Genomic DNA, 20,578 nt, shown 5'->3' on the forward strand with positions numbered 1-20,578 from the left:
TTCTAAGTTGTATTTATTTGAACAGCAATCTAGTTTTAACCGATTGCCTTAAAAAAACAAGTGTTACTCCATTAACTTAAATGCTTCAAACATCCATTACAAATTCATGACAACAATGTTCTATTCTTCACACACATAAATACCCATACATCAAAGGTAGTGACAGTTCAAAGTTAAAGATAATATTTTTCAATGCAGTTTTAACTTGTATTACAAACATTTTGAAACAAAGCAAAAACAGTCTGCTTTTGGTTATGCTAAACAGTGGAGGTAGGGCATGATGAGTTGGCCACACAAGTTGCCAATGTTTTTTTTTTTTTCTGTCCCAAGTCAAGCATCATATTTTAAGTGTTCTTCACAGTATCAGGGGTAATCCACCTGTACCAGTAATCCAAACGTAGGACATGGCGGTCCGGAAGCAAATGTTGTAAGTAGACCCTGGAGACTGTTCTTTGCAGTACTACCCTGAACAATGATGGAGAAGACACAGGGTCAAGGCAGAGAAGATTTGGAGAAGTACTTCATCTTCAGTGATAGTCAGCAAGCCAACAGATGCTAGTGTCCAGACTGCATCAACATCAGATCCATCAAAACCAAATAAAAACAATATTAGCAGGGAAATGTGGATGATCAGTTTTCAGTGTTATCTGTCCTGCCTACACTGCCATGCCATTGGGATAGTTTACCCAAACTTGAAATTCATGTCATCATTTACTCACCCATGACTTTTGTTTATTTTCAGAACACAAATAAAGAAATTTTCAGTGAAATCCGAGAAACTTCTGTCGTTTAACTGAATGTCTATTTATCCAAAACTTTAGACAGTTGATCATACAGCAATCATGTCTCTTTCGAAGACTTGAGCCGCTTTTCCACTGTCAGGCCAAACCATTCTTAATTCTCAAAGCTTAACCATTCTATTCTGTGCCAATATGGATATGGTTTAATTTTCACTGTTGGGCTGTTAACAGAGCTCTTTTGAATGCAACATAAATGTGTCAGTCATTGCCTTAGTAATGCAATAGTTAAGATATCGTACCTGATGTAAATAGCACCCATGTTATGATTCATATAAGATTAAATATTACTTTTAATTTTACTATTAACTTGTTTAGTTCACTCAAATAGCATGTTGGCCAGCTCCAGAGAAACTGTTGGCTAGGCAAAAGAAAAAAAAACCAACCCTGAGCAGCGACGAAACTCCAGGCATTCTACAGCACGGTTCAGCGTGTACAGCTAAGAGTTCTGGATCAAGAACAGTTAATCAAACCATGCCTAACAGAGTTCAAGTGGAAATATAACTGAAACTGCTCCTTACCATTCATTGAACAGTTTGGCCCAAAAAGTAGATTAATTGGCTCCATTCATATAGATTGATGTGATGGTTTCTTGGGTGTCAGAGATTTGGGTTAAATATCTTCATTCGTGTCATGAAGATGAACACTTTTTTTATGGAATAGAATGACAGGAGGGAGATTAAATGGCACATTTTTCATTTTTAATTGAACTAGGTATGTAATCAACATTAATCTTTATAAAGGTATCTCAGTAATATACCAGCAAATACACAGGTATTTTTTCTAAAATTATGTGCTTCTTTAAGGTGTAACTATGAGAACTTACCAAGCGAGTTAGTTGTAGAAGTATCTGGGGTGATCATGAAGTAAAACAGGTAGGCCTCAGTTGGGTGTGTAGTTCTGTCAAATCTGGGTTCTAGAAGTAAAAAAAGAAAAAAAGTTTAAGAAATTAAAAAATTACAGTAGAAACATGTTTGTCAAAGTGTTGAAGAAGTCATTGACGCTGTTTATTTTAAATATTATTATTAAATATAATAAAAAATATTGAAAACATTTAAGCTAGCAACACACATTTTTACGGGTTTTAGGGTGTAAAGAAATACAGTGACAAATACAGAAATACGTAACAGGTATTCTGGAACTGCAAGAAATTATTTGAAATTGCAAATATAGCGTACCACATGATTGAGTCAAAAAGTGTTTTACTGCTGTTGAAATACCTTACCTTTATTGTACTGACGCCGGTGTTCACAAGACCGCTGTTCAGAGAAGACTGTTGCCATAAGATTTTTTCCTAAATATGACAAATAATTCTTCAAAGGCGAGTTCCACTACTGTTGTGAATTGTAGATTACAGACACATTAATTTCTTGATAACTGCTTGTTTTACAATAGAAATAACATTTCAATACATATCTACTTGAGGTCTCAGTCGTAAAACCAATTCAAAAGCAACATTTCTTCTGTTACAGTACTCAGTGTTTCAACACAGCAAAGAAATAATTACTGCAAGACAACGAGCTCATTCATTTTAAACCTTAAATGTGTAATCGCATAATGACTATGATTGTATTAAAATGTTGACAATAAAACTGTAAACTGAAAAAATGACTTTAACCTAAAAAGTGGCCAAAGCCTCACAGTGTTATAAAATTATAGAGGGAATTTTGCAAAAGATTACTGTTAACAATCAATACTATCAGTGGCACATAAAAATTGTCTTAAAAACTACTGTGAGCTCATCTTGGCGACTTTTGGCATGTTCTTGAATTGTACCTCGAATTTCCATGCTTTCATTTTTAACTAGTAACAAATTTTTCAATATGAGGGATAATAAAAAAAGAATTTTAAAAAGTTTCAAATTTACCAAAAATGTGTCAAGTTCTGTATTTCTACAGTTTTTGTTCTAATAGCAGAATAGCAAAGATCTTTGCTGCCTGTTAGCTAACACTGGTGCTGACAAGGAGTTAATGTTAGTCAGTTCAAATTAGCAGCACACAGAAAGATACAGGTCCTTCTCAAAAAATTAGCATATTGTGAAAAAGTTCATTATTTTCCATAATGTAATGATAAAAATTAAACTTTCATATATTTTAGATTCATTGCACACCAACTGAAATATTTCAGGTCTTTTATTGTTTTAATACTGATGATTTTGGCATACAGCTCATGAAAACCCAAAATTCCTATCTCAAAAAATTAGCATATCATGAAAAGGTTCTCTAAACGAGCTATTAACCTAATCATCTGAATCAACTAATTAACTCTAAACACCTGCAAAAGATTCCTGAGGCTTTTAAAAACTCACAGCCTTGTTCATTACTCAAAACCGCAATCATGGGTAAGACTGCCGACCTGACTGCTGTCCAGAAGGCCATCATTGACACCCTCAAGCGAGAGGGTAAGACACAGAAAGAAATTTCTGAACGAACAGGCTGTTCCCAGAGTGCTGTATCAAGGCACCTCAGTGGGAAGTCTGTGGGAAGGAAAAAGTGTGGCAAAAAAAAACGCTGCACAACGAGAAGAGGTGACCGGACCCCTGAGGAAGATTGTGGAGAAGGACCGATTCCAGACCTTGGGGGACCTGCGGAAGCAGTGGACTGAGTCTGGAGTAGAAACATCCAGAGCCACCGTGCACAGGCGTGTGCAGGAAATGGGCTACAGGTGCCGCATTCCCCCAGAGAAGCAGCACTGGACTGTTGCTCAGTGGTCCAAAGTACTTTTTTTTTCGGATGAAAGCAAATTTTGCATGTCATTCGGAAATCAAGGTGCCAGAGTCTGGAGGAAGACTGGGGAGAAGGAAATGCCAAAATGCCTGAAGTCCAGTGTCAAGTACCCACAGTCAGTGATGGTCTGGGGTGCCATGTCAGCTGCTGGTGTTGGTCCACTGTGTTTTATCAAGGGCAGGGTCAATGCAGCTAGCTATCAGGAGATTTTAGAGCACTTCATGCTTTCATCTGCTGAAAAGCTTTATGGAGTTGAAGATTTAGTTTTTCAGCACGACCTGGCACCTGCTCACAGTGCCAAAACCACTGGTAAATGGTTTACTGACCATGGTATTACTGTGCTCAATTGGCCTGCCAACTCTCCTGACCTGAACCCCATAGAGAATCTGTGGGATATTGTGAAGAGAAAGTTGAGAGACGCAAGACCCAACACTCTGGATGAGCTTAAGGCCGCTATCGAAGCATCCTGGGCCTCCATAACACCTCAGCAGTGCCACAGGCTGATTGCCTCCATGCCACGCCGCATTGAAGCAGTCATTTCTGCAAAAGGATTCCTGACCAAGTATTGAGTGCATAACTGAACATAATTATTTGAAGGTTGACTTTTTTTTGTATTAAAAACACCTTTCTTTTATTGGTCGGATGAAATATGCTAATTTTTTGAGATAGGAATTTTGGGTTTTCATGAGCTGTATGCCAAAATCATCAGTATTAAAACAATAAAAGACCTGAAATATTTCAGTTGGTGTGCAATGAATCTAAAATATATGAAAGTTTAATTTTTATCATTACATTATGGAAAATAATGAACTTTTTCACAATATGCAAATTTTTTTGAGAAGGACCTGTACAGCCACACACCATTATTGTTTTGAAACTTACCTTATTATTATTGTGTAGAAGTAATCAGTCTTTGTCCAGAGGTCTTCTTCTTCTTCTTCTTTTTAATGTTTAACTGCAGTTGGCATCCAGCATAATTGGTGCATTACCGCCACCCCTCTGCTCCGGAGTGTGGATCAGACATCAGGTTCACAAATTAATTAACCCCATTCCCTCCTACTCCCCAAGCATATAAATCCACACACTTCACCATTATTCTACTCTATTATAATAAAAAAAAAAAAAAAATGTATAATGATAATAACAATAATAATAGTTATAACCTTCCTCAATACTCCTATGACTCTTCACACTCTATTATAAACCCCTGTGTCCCTTAAGAAACCCATAAGAATTCTAGTCTGTGCCCTATGTTGCGTGCTCAATAGCCCTTTTAATGTCATGTCCTGAACCTCTATCTCTCTCAACTTATTCCTCATCAGCTCTCTCTGAACATCATACCTGCTGCACCTCAAGACCACATGCTCCACTGACTCCTCTTCCTTGCACACCTCACACGATCCTGTGTCATGTTTTCCTATTAACTTGAGTGTTTTGTTTAATAAACAATGTCCCAATCTTAACCTAGAGATGACTGTTTCCTCTCTGCTATTTCCACTTCCAATCACTGTACACTTAACATCCCTCTGGATTTGATATAATTGCCTTCCTTTTCCCTCTCTATCCCACCTCTCTTGCCACATTTGATTTACTGTCTTCCATATCACACTTTTAACCTCTGCTTTGCTGATACTGACTTGCATTTCTATATTTCCTTTTGATAATATAGTCTTGGCTAATTTATCTGCCAGTTCATTTCCCCTTATCCCTACATGTCCTGGTACCCATACAAATTGTATCTGCCTTCCTTGATTAAATATTCTTGTAACTGACTGTAGGACTTCATACAGTATGTCTTGGCGACTTTTTGAATAAAATGACCTTATACTTGCTAACACTGACGATGAATCTGAACAAACTAATACTTTATGCTGCCCTGTCTTTTCCACCCACTGTACAGCGATTAATATTGCCAGCATTTCCACTGTATAAACCCCTAACATATTAGAGGTTCTTCTATTAATTCCAATTCCTTTACTTGGAACCACCACACTCAATCCTGTTACTTCCGTCTCTGGTTCCTTAGCGGCATCTGTATAAACCTGCGTGTAATCATTATACTTTTCTGCTATCCGATTGTTGAACACCATTTTAGATATTTATAGATTATTATAGATTTATACCTCCCTTTGCCCTCCTTTTTTCCTCCGACACAAACCAATCTACCTCAGGCCAAACTAACTTCCAGGGAGCCATCTCTGGATAAACAACTGTGCAACTTACCCTCAAATTAAAAACTCCTAATTCTTTAGCTGTGTCATTTCCAATCCTACCAAAGTTTTCCTTTTTCCTTTTCCCATATTCCCAGCTCTCCTGTAACAATGCCTTAGTAGGATGAGAATCATTATGCCCTGTAGTCCTGACCAATAATTTGCCATCAACTGCTTCCTTCTTAGCTCTAAAGGACATTCTCCTATTTCTACCTGTAATGCTGATACTGGGGTAGTTTTAAAAGCTCCACAACACAGCCTCAAGGCCTGTGCCTGGATAACATCAAGCTTTTTTAACAGAGATTGAGCTGCAGAACCAAAAACCACACATCCATAATCTAACACTGATCGGATTAGGGCCATATATATTTTCTTCATTGCTAATCTACTTGCACCCCATTCTTTTCCCCTCAAACATCTCATTGCACCCCCTCCCCCCTCCCCAGAATTCCTATCTCTTCTTATTATTGTATACCCATGGATTCATTACATTTATTACTCTTTTGCACTTTTCTTCAATTCTCCTGATATGTTCTGCAAATGTCAAACGTGAATCCTAATTAATTCCAAGAAATTTAAAAGTTCCAACTTTCTCTAAATCTCTCCCATACATTCTTAACTTTAGTCCTTCCTGAATTCTTTTTCTTGTAAAGAAGACTGACTGAGTTTTCTCTATAGAAAACCTAAACCCCCAATTATATCCCCACTCCACCACTATATCAATTGCTTCCTGTATTTTCCTAGTAACATATTCTATATTCCTTCCTTTCTTCCATAGCGCGCCATCATCTGCGAACAAATACCTTCCTATATCTTCTGGAACTGTTCCAAATACGTCATTAATCATAATAATGAAAAGTAATGGACTTATCACACTGCCTTGAGGTGTGCCATTATCAACTATGTATTGATCTGATAAATCTGCCCCAATCTTTATTTGTATTTTCCTTCCAAACAGAAAATCTCTTATCCAATTAAACACTCTTCCTTCAACCCCTATCTTACTTAATTTGATTAATAACCCCTCCTTCCACATCATATCGTAAGCTTTTTCTATATCAAAAAATACTGCAATTACTGACTCTCTATTTGCTTGTGCCTTTCTTATTTCAGACTCCAATCTCACCACTGAATCTATTGAGCTTCTTCCCTTCCTAAAGCCACTTGGACATTTAGCCAGTAATCCTCTTTTTTCAAGGACATAAGTCAGTCTATCTGCTATCATCCTTTCCATGATTTTACACAGATTGGATGTGAGCGCTATTGGTCTGTAACTAATAGGATTAGTTGGATCCTTACCCGGTTTTCTTATTGGTTTCACTATCGCTTCTTTCCAGATACCTGGTAACTTCCCCTCTTTCCATATTTTATTATATATCTCAAGAAGCTTCAAGAATGATTCTTCCCCTGACTGTTTTAACATCAAATAACATACTTGATCTTTCCCTGGGGATGTATGTTTCGCCCTCTTTATTGCTCTAATCAATTCAGCCAAAGTAAATGGCTCATCTAACTTACTTCCAGTTTCTTCCTTCATATTCACTTCATTAAGATGCTGATTTAAAGTTATAGATCTCCTCCTCCTCTCAACTTCTGACAGATTTTCTGAACTATGAACCCTTGTAAATGATTTGGCCATCATCTCAGCCTTCTCCTTATTAGAAACTGCAGTTTCTTCTTCATATACCATAACTGGATATTCCCACTTCCTCCTGTCTCCCCCCATTCTTTTAATCATTCCCCAAACTTCCCCCACTGGTGTAGTTCTACCTATTTCATCACAGAAATTTCTCCAACTACTCCTTTTTGCTTGGCGTATTTTCCTTCTAACTATTGCTTGTTCCTTCTTGTATTGCATTAGATGTTGCACATTATGTGTTTCTTTTAAGCTTCCTGAAAGCTTTATTTCTGCCCTTACTGCCTGTTGACATTCTTCATTCCACCAAGGTACCAATTTTCGATTTGCCCTGTTTCTCGTCTTAGGTATAGCTTCCTCTGCTGCCATAATAATTGCAGAGGTTATCTGATTGTTAACATCATCTATACTTTCTGACACTTCAACCTCAACCATTGCATCATCACACAAATTCTTAAACCTTTCCCAATCAGCTTTACCAAAATTCCACCTAGAAATTGTATCTTCTGTTCCTACTTCCAATTTCTCACCCACTGAGCACAAGACAGGGTAGTGATCACTACCCACTGTTGTTCCTGTCAACACTTCCCAATTAGTATTTCCAGCCAACACACTAGATACTAATGTTATGTCTAATACAGACTCTTTCCCTGTTGAAACATTTATTCTAGTTCCTCTTCCATCATTTAAGCACACCAATTCTCTTTCTTTCCATCAATTCTTCAATTATTTTACCATTAGTATCTGTATGTACACTTCCCCATACCGAGCTATAAGCATTAAAATCTGCACACCAGATTATTTTTTGTCTATCTTGCCCTGGTAATCTTAGAAGCTTGTCCAGCTCCAACCTCTTACATGGGTTATAATAATTAATAATACTAATTACCCCCCCTTTCCCACACCTCCATCACTATATACTCTTGATCATCCCCTTTGCCCAGTAATCTATACGATACACCCGCCTTAATAAATATAACACACCCCCCTCCCCCCTCCCCAGAATTCCTATCTCTTCTAATTATTGTATACCCATGGATCACAAAGTCTAGATTTGGCTTCAACCAGGATTCTTGAATACAAATTACATCTGGTTTCTCATTCATCTCATTCAAAAAATGTTTAAATTCTTGTCCATTAGCCAGTAAGCTCCTGGCATTCCATTGTAAAATAATAACCATTAATATTGTTAACCAACCCATGATGACTGTTGACTTGACTGATTAGTAAGGGTCTCCCTCACTTCTTCCCATGTCAGTCCAGTTAATCCCAAGTGATTGACTGCTGCTTTAACCGCCAACTGAATTTTGTCTTTTTTAGATTTTACTTCTGCCGTGCTATTTATCACTCCTGCTATGAATGTAACTAAATCAGTTTTTTTCACAAACACTCCTTCAAAGCTACTTTGCCTGCTCTCTAGTGTCTCCACATCTACCTCTTCATGCCGCTTGTTATCTTTTTCCCCTGAAACCTTGACAGCTTCTGCATATGTTATTCTTTTTTGCATTCTCACCTTTTGAATGTGGAGGGGACCATGAGTGATAAATCTCCCGTCTCATAACTTCACATCCACTAAATGCCACATTGTGGTTTCCTCCACAATTACAACACTTTGGTGGTACCCCTGAGCCGCATTTTCCATAATCATGGTCCCTTCCACATCTAGCACATCTTATCTGCCTATTACAGTTCATTGCAGTGTGACCAAACCTTTGACATTTATAACACCTCAATGGTTTTGGAATAAACATCCTCACTGGATAACTCATAAAAGTATACTTTTTTTGGCAGTATTTCTTCCTCAAATTCTATTGAAACTGTTTTTGTGTCCTTTACCTCTCCATCTCTTGATGTTTTCATCCTTTGGACATTCACGACTTTTGCTCCATTGATATTCTTCATTAATTCCCCCATTGTAACACTCAATGGCACCCCTGTTATCACCCCTACCCTTCCATCTTTTTTCCTCATTCCCACCCTTCCTGTGTTTTCCACCTTACACTTTGCTATATCCTTGATGTTTAGGGCTTTTATCATTTGCCCATCATCAGCACATCTTACCAATAAATTCCCATCATTAACTTAATCTCCCCTATCTTGTTTGCTAGTGTTGTTGTTAGCACAAAAGGGCTAACCTTCTTCATAATCCCCTGATTCTTTTCATTAAACCGTATTACAACATCATAAATCTCTCTCCTCCTTTCTTGAGAAGTTTCCTAGTTTTCTTCATCCCATTCAGAATCCTCAACACTATCACTCCTTATCCTTTTATTTCTTTTATCATGTTTATCACTCTCCTGTCCCCTCCCTAACCCTCCCCTTTCTTCACCTCTCCCTTCCATATTATCCATTTCCCCCCCACCTACCTCTGATCCATTCACGGAACAGTCGTGCCCCACCGCCTTAAGATCCCGATAAATATAATAATCCGTTTTCCAAATTTTACACCGATCGTCGATTTGAACCTGCCGCGTTCACCAACCTTCGCCGCGCTCACGCTCGCTCCACATCTGACGTCCTTTGTCCAGAGGTAAAATGCAAGCAGTCTCTCTACTTCTTCCTAGTTTCAGCAAATTCGAAATTTCCTTATTTCTTCTTCTGTTGTTTTGTTGCGCATTAGCAAAACATTAGCGCACTGCTGCCTCTCACTGGTGAATTAATGTCATCGGTTTTGTTGTAGCTACCTGAATATTTTAAGTAAGAATTACTCATTGCAGCAAGTTGTTTTATTTGCCTCAAAATTAGCTGTGACCTAGTAAGTATAACAACGAAATAAAGAAACTTATTATATTTAAGTAAGGTAAACTATTGGATTTTATAGTGTGTGTATTTGTACTGTAGGTTTTGTCATCTGAGGCCAGAGTTTGATATTGATAGATGTAAGGGTTTTTGACTGGAGAATTTGATTTTGACATGGAAGTTTGCACAAGTTTGTTTGTAAAAAATTGTTTGGTAAATTGTTTCATGAATTATGTGTTAAGAATCGAGAAAAACTAAGACAGCATTTAGTAAAATTGAAACAATTGGAAAATCTTTGGGATAAGCAATGCACACGGATTATATAAAACTATACTTAGTGAGTGAGTGATTTTTTAGTGATGTGACATACAGCCAAGTATGGTAACCCATACTCGGAATTCGTGCTCTGCTTTTAAACCCATCCAAAGTGCACACACACACAGCAGTGAACACACACACACTGTGAACACACACCCCGAGCAGTGGGCAGCCATTTATGCAGCGGCGCCTGGGGAGCAGTTGGGGGTTCAGTGCCTTGCTCAAGGGCACCTCAGTCGTGGTATTGAGGGTGGAGAGAGAGCTGTACATTCACTCCCCCCCACCTACAATTCCTGCCGGCCCGAGACTCGATCTCACAACCCTTGGATTGCAAGTCCGACTCTCTAACCATTAGGCCACGACTTCCCCCAAAGTACATCATAGTGAAATGAAATTGTTATATGCATTCGTTTCTTTTCAAAATTGTGGAAATAGATTTTTAAAAATAAGCTTTAAATAGTGGACAGCATTAATATCACAGCTTTTAGCCTCAGGTTATGTTATCACATAGGGTCTAGGCTTTGATAATAAAACAAACTGCATAAATAATTTTTAAAAAAATTTTTTAGCACTCATTATAAATCACTTTTCAAGCAATATCACCTAAAAATCAATTGAAAATCATGTAAGTCTATTCAGTGACTAACATGGAGTGTCCAAATATATTCACAGTTACAGTTTAAATAAAATAATACAGTAATAATATAGGCTAATTTTAATCTGAGCACATATGAACTTACTGGTAATATCTCTTAAAAATAAAAAAAATCACTACATTAGACCTCATTTCTGAATACCTAGATAATTGTATGATCAGCAGATGTCTATTATTTCAGAGTTCAGGTTACAGCTGCTTATTATAAGAGCAGTTTCTTGTAGGCTACGCTACATGTTAAAATTAACAAATTAACAGCCTATATATTGATAAATAATTAATACGTTTATACATATGCCTATTTTAAAATATTTTGAAACTGGTCTACCCAGACACATTATCAATTTAAGTATTATGTCTATTAAAATAAGTCTGTAACTATATAGTAGCCTACTTTTCATGTGTTGATATCTACTGAAGCCTTATGATCACAGTCATTGGGAGACTGTGGCTTAGCGAGTCAGCCCCAGGCAAATATGCAAAAAACTTGCATGGCCCTCCCAAAACGTTATGGGCTATTCTATTCTATTTCTTATTCACAAGCCGTTTTATTTATGGTATAATGTAATGCTTATGTTTAAAGTTTTCAAGTCCATTCATTATTAGTAGCACGCAAGCCATTTAATCATTATTTTATGATAAAATACAAACAATAAACGTCTTTTTTTACGCTCTTTTAATTTGTAGTGAGATAATTCATTCAGTAGCTGCATATGAATCAATGATATTTTCCTCTTTAATATTTGCAGCACGAAATAAACATGATTATTTGAATGCATGTTGAAAAAAAAATCAGAACAATTTAATACAAATGAATGTCTCATGAATCGATCAATCAGAGTTAGTTAAAAAAAAGCTAAAGAATGATGGATGCCACAGACTTTTTTTTAAACTTCACAATATAACAATTTTATTATGGTAATTTTTACTTTATTCTTAAAATATTCTGACGTTAATCTTATTTATTCGGTTATTTTTCAACGTGGCACAAAAATGCTGCCTTATAGGCTACTGAATGCAAACACAATTTTAGCACAGTTCTATAAAAATAGAGGCAGGATATTGGGATTATTTCTTAATAAACTAATGTCTTCTGAGTCAATGTTGCAAAAATGAATTTGACAAACCTGACTTGCCATCTCCTCATTGTACGTGCCTTTAGAGAGAAATGCAACTTTAGGATTACATAATGAAAGAGTTTTTGTTTTCGATTTGAATTATTTCATTTTAAAATAGTAATTTAAAACGCAAAAATCATTCTATAAATATTCAATAGAAAAGCATTATATAAATATATTTATCGTGTTGGTGAAGTGCTCCTGCTCAAGACCAATAGGACAGAAAGTGCATTCTGTTTGTTTTCCTTATTTTACAAAAGCATAAGGTTTTGTTGATATTTTGAGTGCACACAAATACAAGTAGACCCTTTGCAGTTCCGAATGATGCATACTCTTACCTTTATGAGCAAAAATGACAGCGCATTTTTAAGTTTTTACTGTCATAAAAAAAAAAAAAAAAAATGCAAGCTGACGCCTCCATGTCCTGCAAAGCACTCACTCTCCGCACAAACGATTGGATATGTGCCTAACAGCACTCATTTATCTAGGTTAAATGTTTAAATTAATGCTGTGGAATGCATGAAGTTTATTATGTTTGTTTATTTTAGGCAAGTCATGTAGGTTTGAGAAGGCTAAACTGATCAAACATAATGCTCAACTCACTGTCTGCCGATGCAGCTTGCTCGTTCCTTTAATAAAATAAATAAAATAAATAATAAACTTGAATTTACCAAACACAAAATGTTCCAAACATATTTCTAAATTAATTTAATAAAGAAACAAAAATAAATATGACAACTTTTCTATTAAAAACCAAATCGGAACTATTTTAATAGCTGTGTAATAGGGAAGAGAGAGAGAAAAAAAGTTACGGTATCCAGTCCGACTCGGGCCAAGAATTCTCATGAGATGTTGGACAAGGGAGCCCATGCAGGGCTCTAGTCGTTCCCTTGTTTTTATTAGAAGTCCCATATGCACCTGCATGTCCTGCACAGACTATGCCACTGGGGAGACAGATGTGTACTTTAGGTACTGTTATCATGATCATTACCATCTTAAAGCCTTCCTTGGGGCAAAATAGGACAAAGTCAAATGATTATCAATGTACTTATTAACATGTACGCTTATCCACGTGTACATTATCCAGACGTTTATCCACACGTACGTTATCCAGACGCTTATCCATGCGTACGTTATCCAGACGCTTATCCTCGCGTAGGTTATCCAGACGCAAACTAAAAAAAATCCCTTCTTTGTTACGCCGCCGCGCAGTTTGAGCGCAGCTCCGACACGTGACTGTGACGTCTAACGTCTCATATCTTACGTCTGATGCCTGAATACTATGGGATTTTGGCCAGATGGCTGGAGAGCATATACACATTAGTTCTCCTATCAGTTTGCTTAGTGAGTAGCAAAAAGTGCAATCACACCCCATACCGTCACGTCGCCGCCTATGATTGGTCCCAACAGTGACGTCGCCGCGGGTCTGTCGTCTGCCCTCCCTATTATTGGTATTTATATGTTTATGGTGTGTGACGGCGAATGAATGGTATTCTGATATTTATTGTGATAGGCATTAGGTTTGTCTGATAATACTCGCCATAATAAGAGGACTCTGCAAAGCACTCTGGAAGCTTCTGATTGTTCCAGGAGATTGTTGAGGGCCTTTTCCTTGTCCTCTTCCTCCATTCTAAGAAAACAAGGCTCTTCCACTGGAGCAGATGTCTGTTGTAATGGAGCCATTTCACAACTTCTGTCAGATTACTGGGATTTCCTTCATTACAGAATATTAAAGGAAAATATAACTTTATTTTTTCTTTATATATATACAGGTCCTTCTCAAAAAATTAGCATATTGTGATAAAAGTTCATTATTTTCCATAATGTAATGATAAAATTAAACTTTCATATATTTTAGATTCATTGCACACCAACTGAAATATTTCAGGTCTTTTATTGTTTTAATACTGATGATTTTGGCTTACAGCTCATGAAAACCCAAAATTCCTATCTCAAAAAATTAGCATATCATGAAAAGGTTCTCTAAACGAGCTATTAACCTAATCATCTGAATCAACTAATTAACTCTAAACACCTGCAAAAGATTCCTGAGGCTTTTAAAAACTCCCAGCCTGGTTCATTACTCGAAACCGCAATCATGGGTAAGATTGCCGACCTGACTGCTGTCCAGAAGGCCATCATTGACACCCTCAAGCGAGAGGGTAAGACACAGAAAGAAATTTCTGAACGAATAGGCTGTTCCCAGAGTGCTGTATCAAGGCACCTCAGTGGGAAGTCTGTGGGAAGGAAAAAAGTGTGGCAAAAAACGCTGCACAACGAGAAGAGGTGACCGGACCCTGAGGAAGATTGTGGAGAAGGACCGATTCCAGACCTTGGGGGACCTGCGGAAGCAGTGGACTGAGTCTGGAGTAGAAACATCCAGAGCCACCGTGCACAGGCGTGTGCTTCTGAACCAGAAACAGCGGCAGAAGCGCTGGGCTACAGAGAAGCAGCACTGGACTGTTGCTCAGTGGTCCAAAGTACTTTTTTTCGGATGAAAGCAAATTTTGCATGTCATTCGGAAATCAAGGTGCCAGAGTCTGGAGGAAGACTGGGGAGAAGGAAATGCCAAAATGCCTGAAGTCCAGTGTCAAGTACCCACAGTCAGTGATGGTCTGGGGTGCCATGTCAGCTGCTGTGTGTTGGTCCACTGTGTTTTATCAAGGGCAGGGTCAATGCAGCTAGCTATCAGGAGATTTTGGAGCACTTCATGCTTCCATCTGCTGAAAAGCTTTATGGAGATGAAGATTTCGTTTTTTCAGCACGACCTGGCACCTGCTCACAGTGGCAAAACAAAACCACTGGTAAATGGTTTACTGACCATGGTATTACTGTGCTCAATTGGCCTGCCAACTCTCCTGACCTGAACCCCATAGAGAATCTGTGGGATATTGTGAAGAGAAAGTTGAGAGACGCAAGACCCAACACTCTGGATGAGCTTAAGGCCGCTATCGAAGCATCCTTGGTGTCCATAACACCTCAGCAGTGCCACAGGCTGATTGCCTCCATGACACGCCACATTGAAGCAGTCATTTCTGCAAAAGGATTCCTGACCAAGTATTGAGTGCATAACTGAACATAATTATTTGAAGGTTGACTTTTTTTGTATTAAAAACACTTTTCTTTTATTGGTCGGATGAAATATGCTAATTTTTTGAGATAGGAATTTTGGGTTTTCATGAGCTGTATGCCAAAATCATCAGTATTAAAACAATAAAAGACCTGAAATATTTCAGTTGGTGTGCAATGAATCTAAAATATATGAAAGTTTAATTTTTTATCATTACATTATGGAAAATAATGAACTTTTATCACAATATGATATTTTTTTTTAGAAGGACCTGTACTGATATATATATATATATATATATATATAATAGAGATAGATAGACAGACAGATAGATAGATAGATTTGTTGCAACAATATATACTGATATTCTCAATGTTACCCAGAAAACAGGATACAGGTTTAAATCATTCAAATACTTCTGCTTAATATTACACTGTCAGATATGCAAAAGAAATCTATCGTATCTCTTGCTCTGGCTACTGTTTATAGACCACCAGGGCCGAATACAGAATTCCTAAAAGAATTTGGAGATTTCCTCTCAGACTTGTTGGTTACTGCTGATAAAGCACAAATTTTCTGAGATTTTAACATTCATGTTGATAATACAAATGATGCATTAGGACTTGCGTTTACTGACTTATTAAACTGTTTTGCAGTAAATCAAAATGTCACCGGGCCCACTCATTGTTTTAATCATACGCTAGATTTAATTATATTGCATGGAATCGATCTTACTGATATAGATATCGTACTTCAAAGTGATGATGTTAATGACCATTTCCTTGTATCTGTATCGTGCATTCTGCGTATTGATGATATTAACTATATGGCTCCACGTTATCATCTGGGCAGAACTATTGTTCCAGCCACCAAAGACAGATTCACAAATTACCTGCCTGATTTATCTCAACTGCTCTGTGTACCCATAAATACACATGAACTAGACGAAATGACTGGCAACATGGGCACTATCTTCTCTAATACATAAGAAGCTGTTGCCCCCATCAAATTGAAAAAGGTTAGAGAAAAACGTACTGTGCCATGGTACAACAGTAATACCCACTCTCTCAAGAAAGAAACTCGTAGTCTTGAGTGCAAATGGAGAAAAACTAATTTGGAAGTTTTTAGAATTGCGTGGAAAAACAGTATGTCCAGCTATAGACAGGCTCTAAAAACTGCCAGGGCCGAGCATATCCACAAACTCATAAAAAAATAACCAAAACAATCCAAGTTTTTTATTTAGCACAGTGGCTAGATTAACCAGACGCCACCCAATCTAAATATTCCCTCACAGTTAAATAGTAATACTTTATGAATTTCTTCACTGATAAAATAGATAACATCAGAAACACAATAACAAATGTAGATTCTACAGAGTCTAATAATTCAGTTTTATTCATCACACCCAAAGATAAACTGCAGTGCTTTACAACTATAGGACAGGAAGAGCTAAATAAACATCACTGCATCTAAACCAACAACATGTTTATTAGATCCTGTACCCACTAAATTACTGAAAGAGTTGTTACCTGTAGCTGAAGAACCACTTCTCAATATTATTAACTTGTCGTTATCTTTAGGTCACGTCCCAAAGCCATTCAAGCTGGCGGTTATTAAGCCTCTTATTAAGAAACCACAACTAGATCCTTGTGAACTGGCAAATTACAGACCCATTTAAAATCTTCCATTTATGTCTAAAATTTTTGAAAAAGTTGTATCTGCTCAATTGTGCTCCTTCCTGTAAAAAAACTATCTCTATGAAGAATTTCATCGGGTTTCACGCCCCATCATAGCACAGAAACTGCACTTGTTAAAATTACAAATGACTTGCTTCTTGCGTCAGACCAAGGCTGCATCTCATTGCTAGTTTTACTTGATCTTAGTGCTGCGTTTGACACCATGGATCATGACATACTCATAGACAGATTACAAAACTATACAGGTATCCAAGGGAAGGCTTTAAGATGGTTTAGATCCTACCTGTCCGATCACTACCATTTTGTTTATTTAAATGGGGAGTCATCTCATTTATCACCAGTAAAATATGGAGTGCCACAAGGATCTCTCCTAGGTCCTCTGCTATTTTCAATATACATGTTGCCCCTTGGTAATATCATTAGAAAATACGGGATTAGTTTCCACTGTTATGCTGATTATACTTAACTATATATCCCAACGAGACCAGATGAAACTTCTAAATTATCTAAACTAACAGAGTGTGTTAAAAATGTAAAAGATTGGATGACCAATAATTTTCTCCTATTAAATTCAGATAAGAAAGAGATATTACTTATTGGACCAAAAAACATTACACAGAATCTCGTAGATTACAATTTGCAACTAGACGGATGTACTGTTACTTCCTCTGCTCTCAAAAATCTGGGTGTTATATTAGACAGTAACTTGTCTTTTGAAAATCATATTTCCCATGTTACAAAAACAGCATTCTTTCATCTTAGAAACACTGCCAAGCTGCGAAACATGCTGTCGAGCGTGATTTCACCAAGTACAACATGTTCCTGGATCAACATCCTTGTTGATCCTGGAACAACATTCCAATCAACCAATCAGAACTGAGATATAACTTTTTAGGAAATATCTATTTTAGGCTTACAATCAGGATTAGGTGATCCTACACCCTTGTTAATCAGCTACCATTTCACACTGATTTTAGGAATAAATTATGGGTAGGGTTAGGTTAAGGGGTATGGATTGGATTACGTCTATATTTTTGGACAATAATGTTGATCCAGGATCATCAAAAGATGTTGAACCAGGAACATGTCTTACTTGGCAAAATCACAGCGACCGAAACATGTTACCTGTTTCTGATGCAGAAAAGCTAGTTTATGCATTCATGACCTCTAGAGTGGACTATTGTAATGCACTGCTAGGTGGTTGTCCTGCATCTTCAATAAACAAGCTACAGGTAGTCCAAAATGGAGTGGCTAGAGTCCTTACCAGGTCAAGAAAATATGATCATATTACCCCAATTTTACAGTCTCTGCACCTGCTACCTATTAAGTTCCGTATGAGTTACAAAATATTATTATTATATTATTAAAACGCTGGACTTTTGGTAGTACCTAGGATAGCAAAGTCCACTAAAGGAGGTAGAGCTTTTTCGCATTTGTCTCCCAAACTCTGGAATAGCCTTCCTGATAATGTTCGGGGTTCAGACACACTTTCTCTGTTTAAATCTAGATTAAAAACACACCTCTTTGGCCAAGCATTCAAATAATGCATCTCCTAATTTTGGACTGCAGTTATATCTGATCAAATGCCCATTATTATTCTTTAGCTTGGGTTAAACTAATTAATTTTACTTGGCTGGAACAGCAGCTATGCTAATTATGTCTCTATTTGTTTCTCTGTTTTGCCCACGGGATTTACATCCTGTGGTAACTAGGATTTACACAAGCTCCAGTCTGGCTCCAGAACACCTGAGAAGAGATGATGCCAACCCCTCAGAGAACATCAGATGATGCTAACCCTGAGACAACATACAGAACTACCACATTTTGCTATAAGTTTGATTGCATAATTGCTGTTAATAGTGTTAATCGTCTGTTTGTTTGTCTTTTATTGATTTTTCCAAACATTTCTGCCGTATGCACATAAACTGACAGTCATCACCTGATAAGATACTACTAAATATTGTAGAAACTTAAATTTCTGTAAAGTTGCTTTGCAATGATTTGTATCGTAAAAAGACCTATACAAATAAACTTGAATTGAATTGAATTGAATAGATTTGAGACATACCTCACAAGCGTAGCCTGTTATCCACTTGGAAGGGCCCTCTTGTAGGGTTTCTGCACTGTAATAAACATGTATCTTGGTTTTTTTAAATTTGTTAAGAGGGTGGTGTGTTTGTAATGGTAGGCTGGAGGAAATGTGCAGTACCTTTCAGAGAAAACTCCAAAGTTCTCCAGAAGAGTAAGAGTCCACCATCTCCGTATGATTGGAATGTCACACTCGAAGACACAAACATAGAGAAATCTTTGAATATAAACTGTTACAACATCATAAAGGTCAATTACTTTAACTGATAACTACTTACAGATGTAAAATCAAAGGGTGCTCCCAAGACAAGATGTACTGGAAATCAACAAAAAATAAGAATATTCTCCCTGTAAATAGCACACAAAAAAAACTTTATTGTTCCTTATTTAAAAACTAAATAATCACACCAATAATTGGTTGCAAAAATGTATAGTATAGCCTAAAATAAATAAGTACACAGGTAAACTATTATGCAATAATACATATATTAAACAAACAAGATATTCATACCTCCACAGACAACTGCCTTGTTGAAGTGGATTTGAAGATGACTTTTTAATTTTACCAGTTTGGCTGGCTTAAACATGCTGGTCAAGCAGAAAATTACTGGTAATTGCTGTAACACTTGTTGTACTGCTGCAGCTCAGGTAATTTTTCACCTCTCTGAATCCTTATATGTCTCTACAAGAGATGAAGCCACACACAATTATTTCAATGATGACAAATGGGATTAAAATAACTAAACCATGAGGTAATATTAACACACAAACAATGCATATAACAGAGGAAATGAAAGCAAACTATTTATTTTTATGAATAAAAAACGTCTTCAAACTTCAAGGCTTCCTCCACATGTCAAGGCCCATTTACGCATGTATTCGAAAATTAATCGAAACATCCACAGAAAAAAATTATATACTACAAAGTATGACAACAAATTCAAGCTTCAATATAAGATAATAAAGCCAAGCACACATTAAGTACTAAGCAGATAAATGCTTAACGTAATATATACAATAATTATTAAACATATGATAGAAAAAACATTTAAGAATACTCATCGCAGTCCCTCATTGTCAATAACTTTGCCCCTCACTTCCGGTTCTGTGGCTGCGGTTCTGAAACTGCTGGTGCTGCGGGTCTGCAGCTGGATATATCTCATTTCAGGAGTGCCCTTGAATGTAACTATGGAGAAAGTAAAAGGAAACGTCTAAGGTTACGTATGTAACCCTGGTTCCTCGAAGGAATGAGAAGCTGCGTCGGAGACGCTTTGGGGAACGCCTCCATCGTGACGTCTCTGAATCATGTGTGTAATCAGTCCAATGGATGGGTGAGATGTCATAGGCGGGTGACATCAGAGACCAGGAAGCATAAAAGCACGAGCGGCAAAGCCGGCATCCAGCCTCAAAGGATGAAGCAAGCGCCGGCCAGAGATGCCGGAAGTGTGGCACTGCGATGCAGCGTCTCATTCCTTTGAGGAACCAGGGTTACATACGTAACCTTAGACGTTGCAACTCGAGCTG

The 20,578-nt window shown here is 37.3% G+C and overlaps 1 protein-coding gene across 5 annotated transcripts; it reads right to left on the minus strand.

Annotated features, from left to right (window-relative positions):
- Positions 1 to 412: 412 nt before the first annotated feature.
- LOC109092289 lies at positions 413 to 20,256 on the minus strand. Of its 5 annotated transcripts, XR_006158755.1 has the most exons (7): positions 19,566 to 20,256; positions 19,176 to 19,402; positions 19,035 to 19,089; positions 4,406 to 4,522; positions 2,023 to 2,091; positions 1,624 to 1,713; positions 413 to 1,443 (listed from the first exon to the last, which is right to left on the minus strand). XR_006158755.1 is itself a non-coding variant. In XM_042753814.1 (5 exons), the coding sequence occupies exon 1, from the start codon at positions 5,611 to 5,613 to the stop codon at positions 4,711 to 4,713; it is 903 nt and encodes a 300-aa protein (XP_042609748.1). In that variant the 5' UTR covers positions 5,614 to 6,171; the 3' UTR covers positions 413 to 567; positions 1,319 to 1,443; positions 1,624 to 1,713; positions 2,023 to 2,091; positions 4,406 to 4,710. The 5 variants fall into 5 exon arrangements, 2 of the variants coding, with proteins under 2 accessions (XP_042609748.1, XP_042609747.1); XR_006158757.1 differs by lacking the exons at positions 19,035 to 19,089; positions 19,176 to 19,402; positions 19,566 to 20,256 and adding an exon at positions 9,852 to 10,243; XR_006158756.1 differs by lacking the exons at positions 19,035 to 19,089; positions 19,176 to 19,402; positions 19,566 to 20,256 and adding an exon at positions 9,736 to 10,243.
- Positions 20,257 to 20,578: the final 322 nt, after the last annotated feature.

The sequence above is a fragment of the Cyprinus carpio genome, unplaced genomic scaffold, assembly GCF_018340385.1.
Source record: "Cyprinus carpio isolate SPL01 unplaced genomic scaffold, ASM1834038v1 S000000041, whole genome shotgun sequence".
Lineage (NCBI taxonomy): Eukaryota > Metazoa > Chordata > Actinopteri > Cypriniformes > Cyprinidae > Cyprinus > Cyprinus carpio.

Excerpts from the sequence above, each read along its gene's own strand:
- LOC109092289 (XM_042753814.1), bottom strand. The coding sequence starts at position 5,613 with ATGGTGTTCAACAATCGGATAGCAGAAAAGTATAATGATTACACGCAG.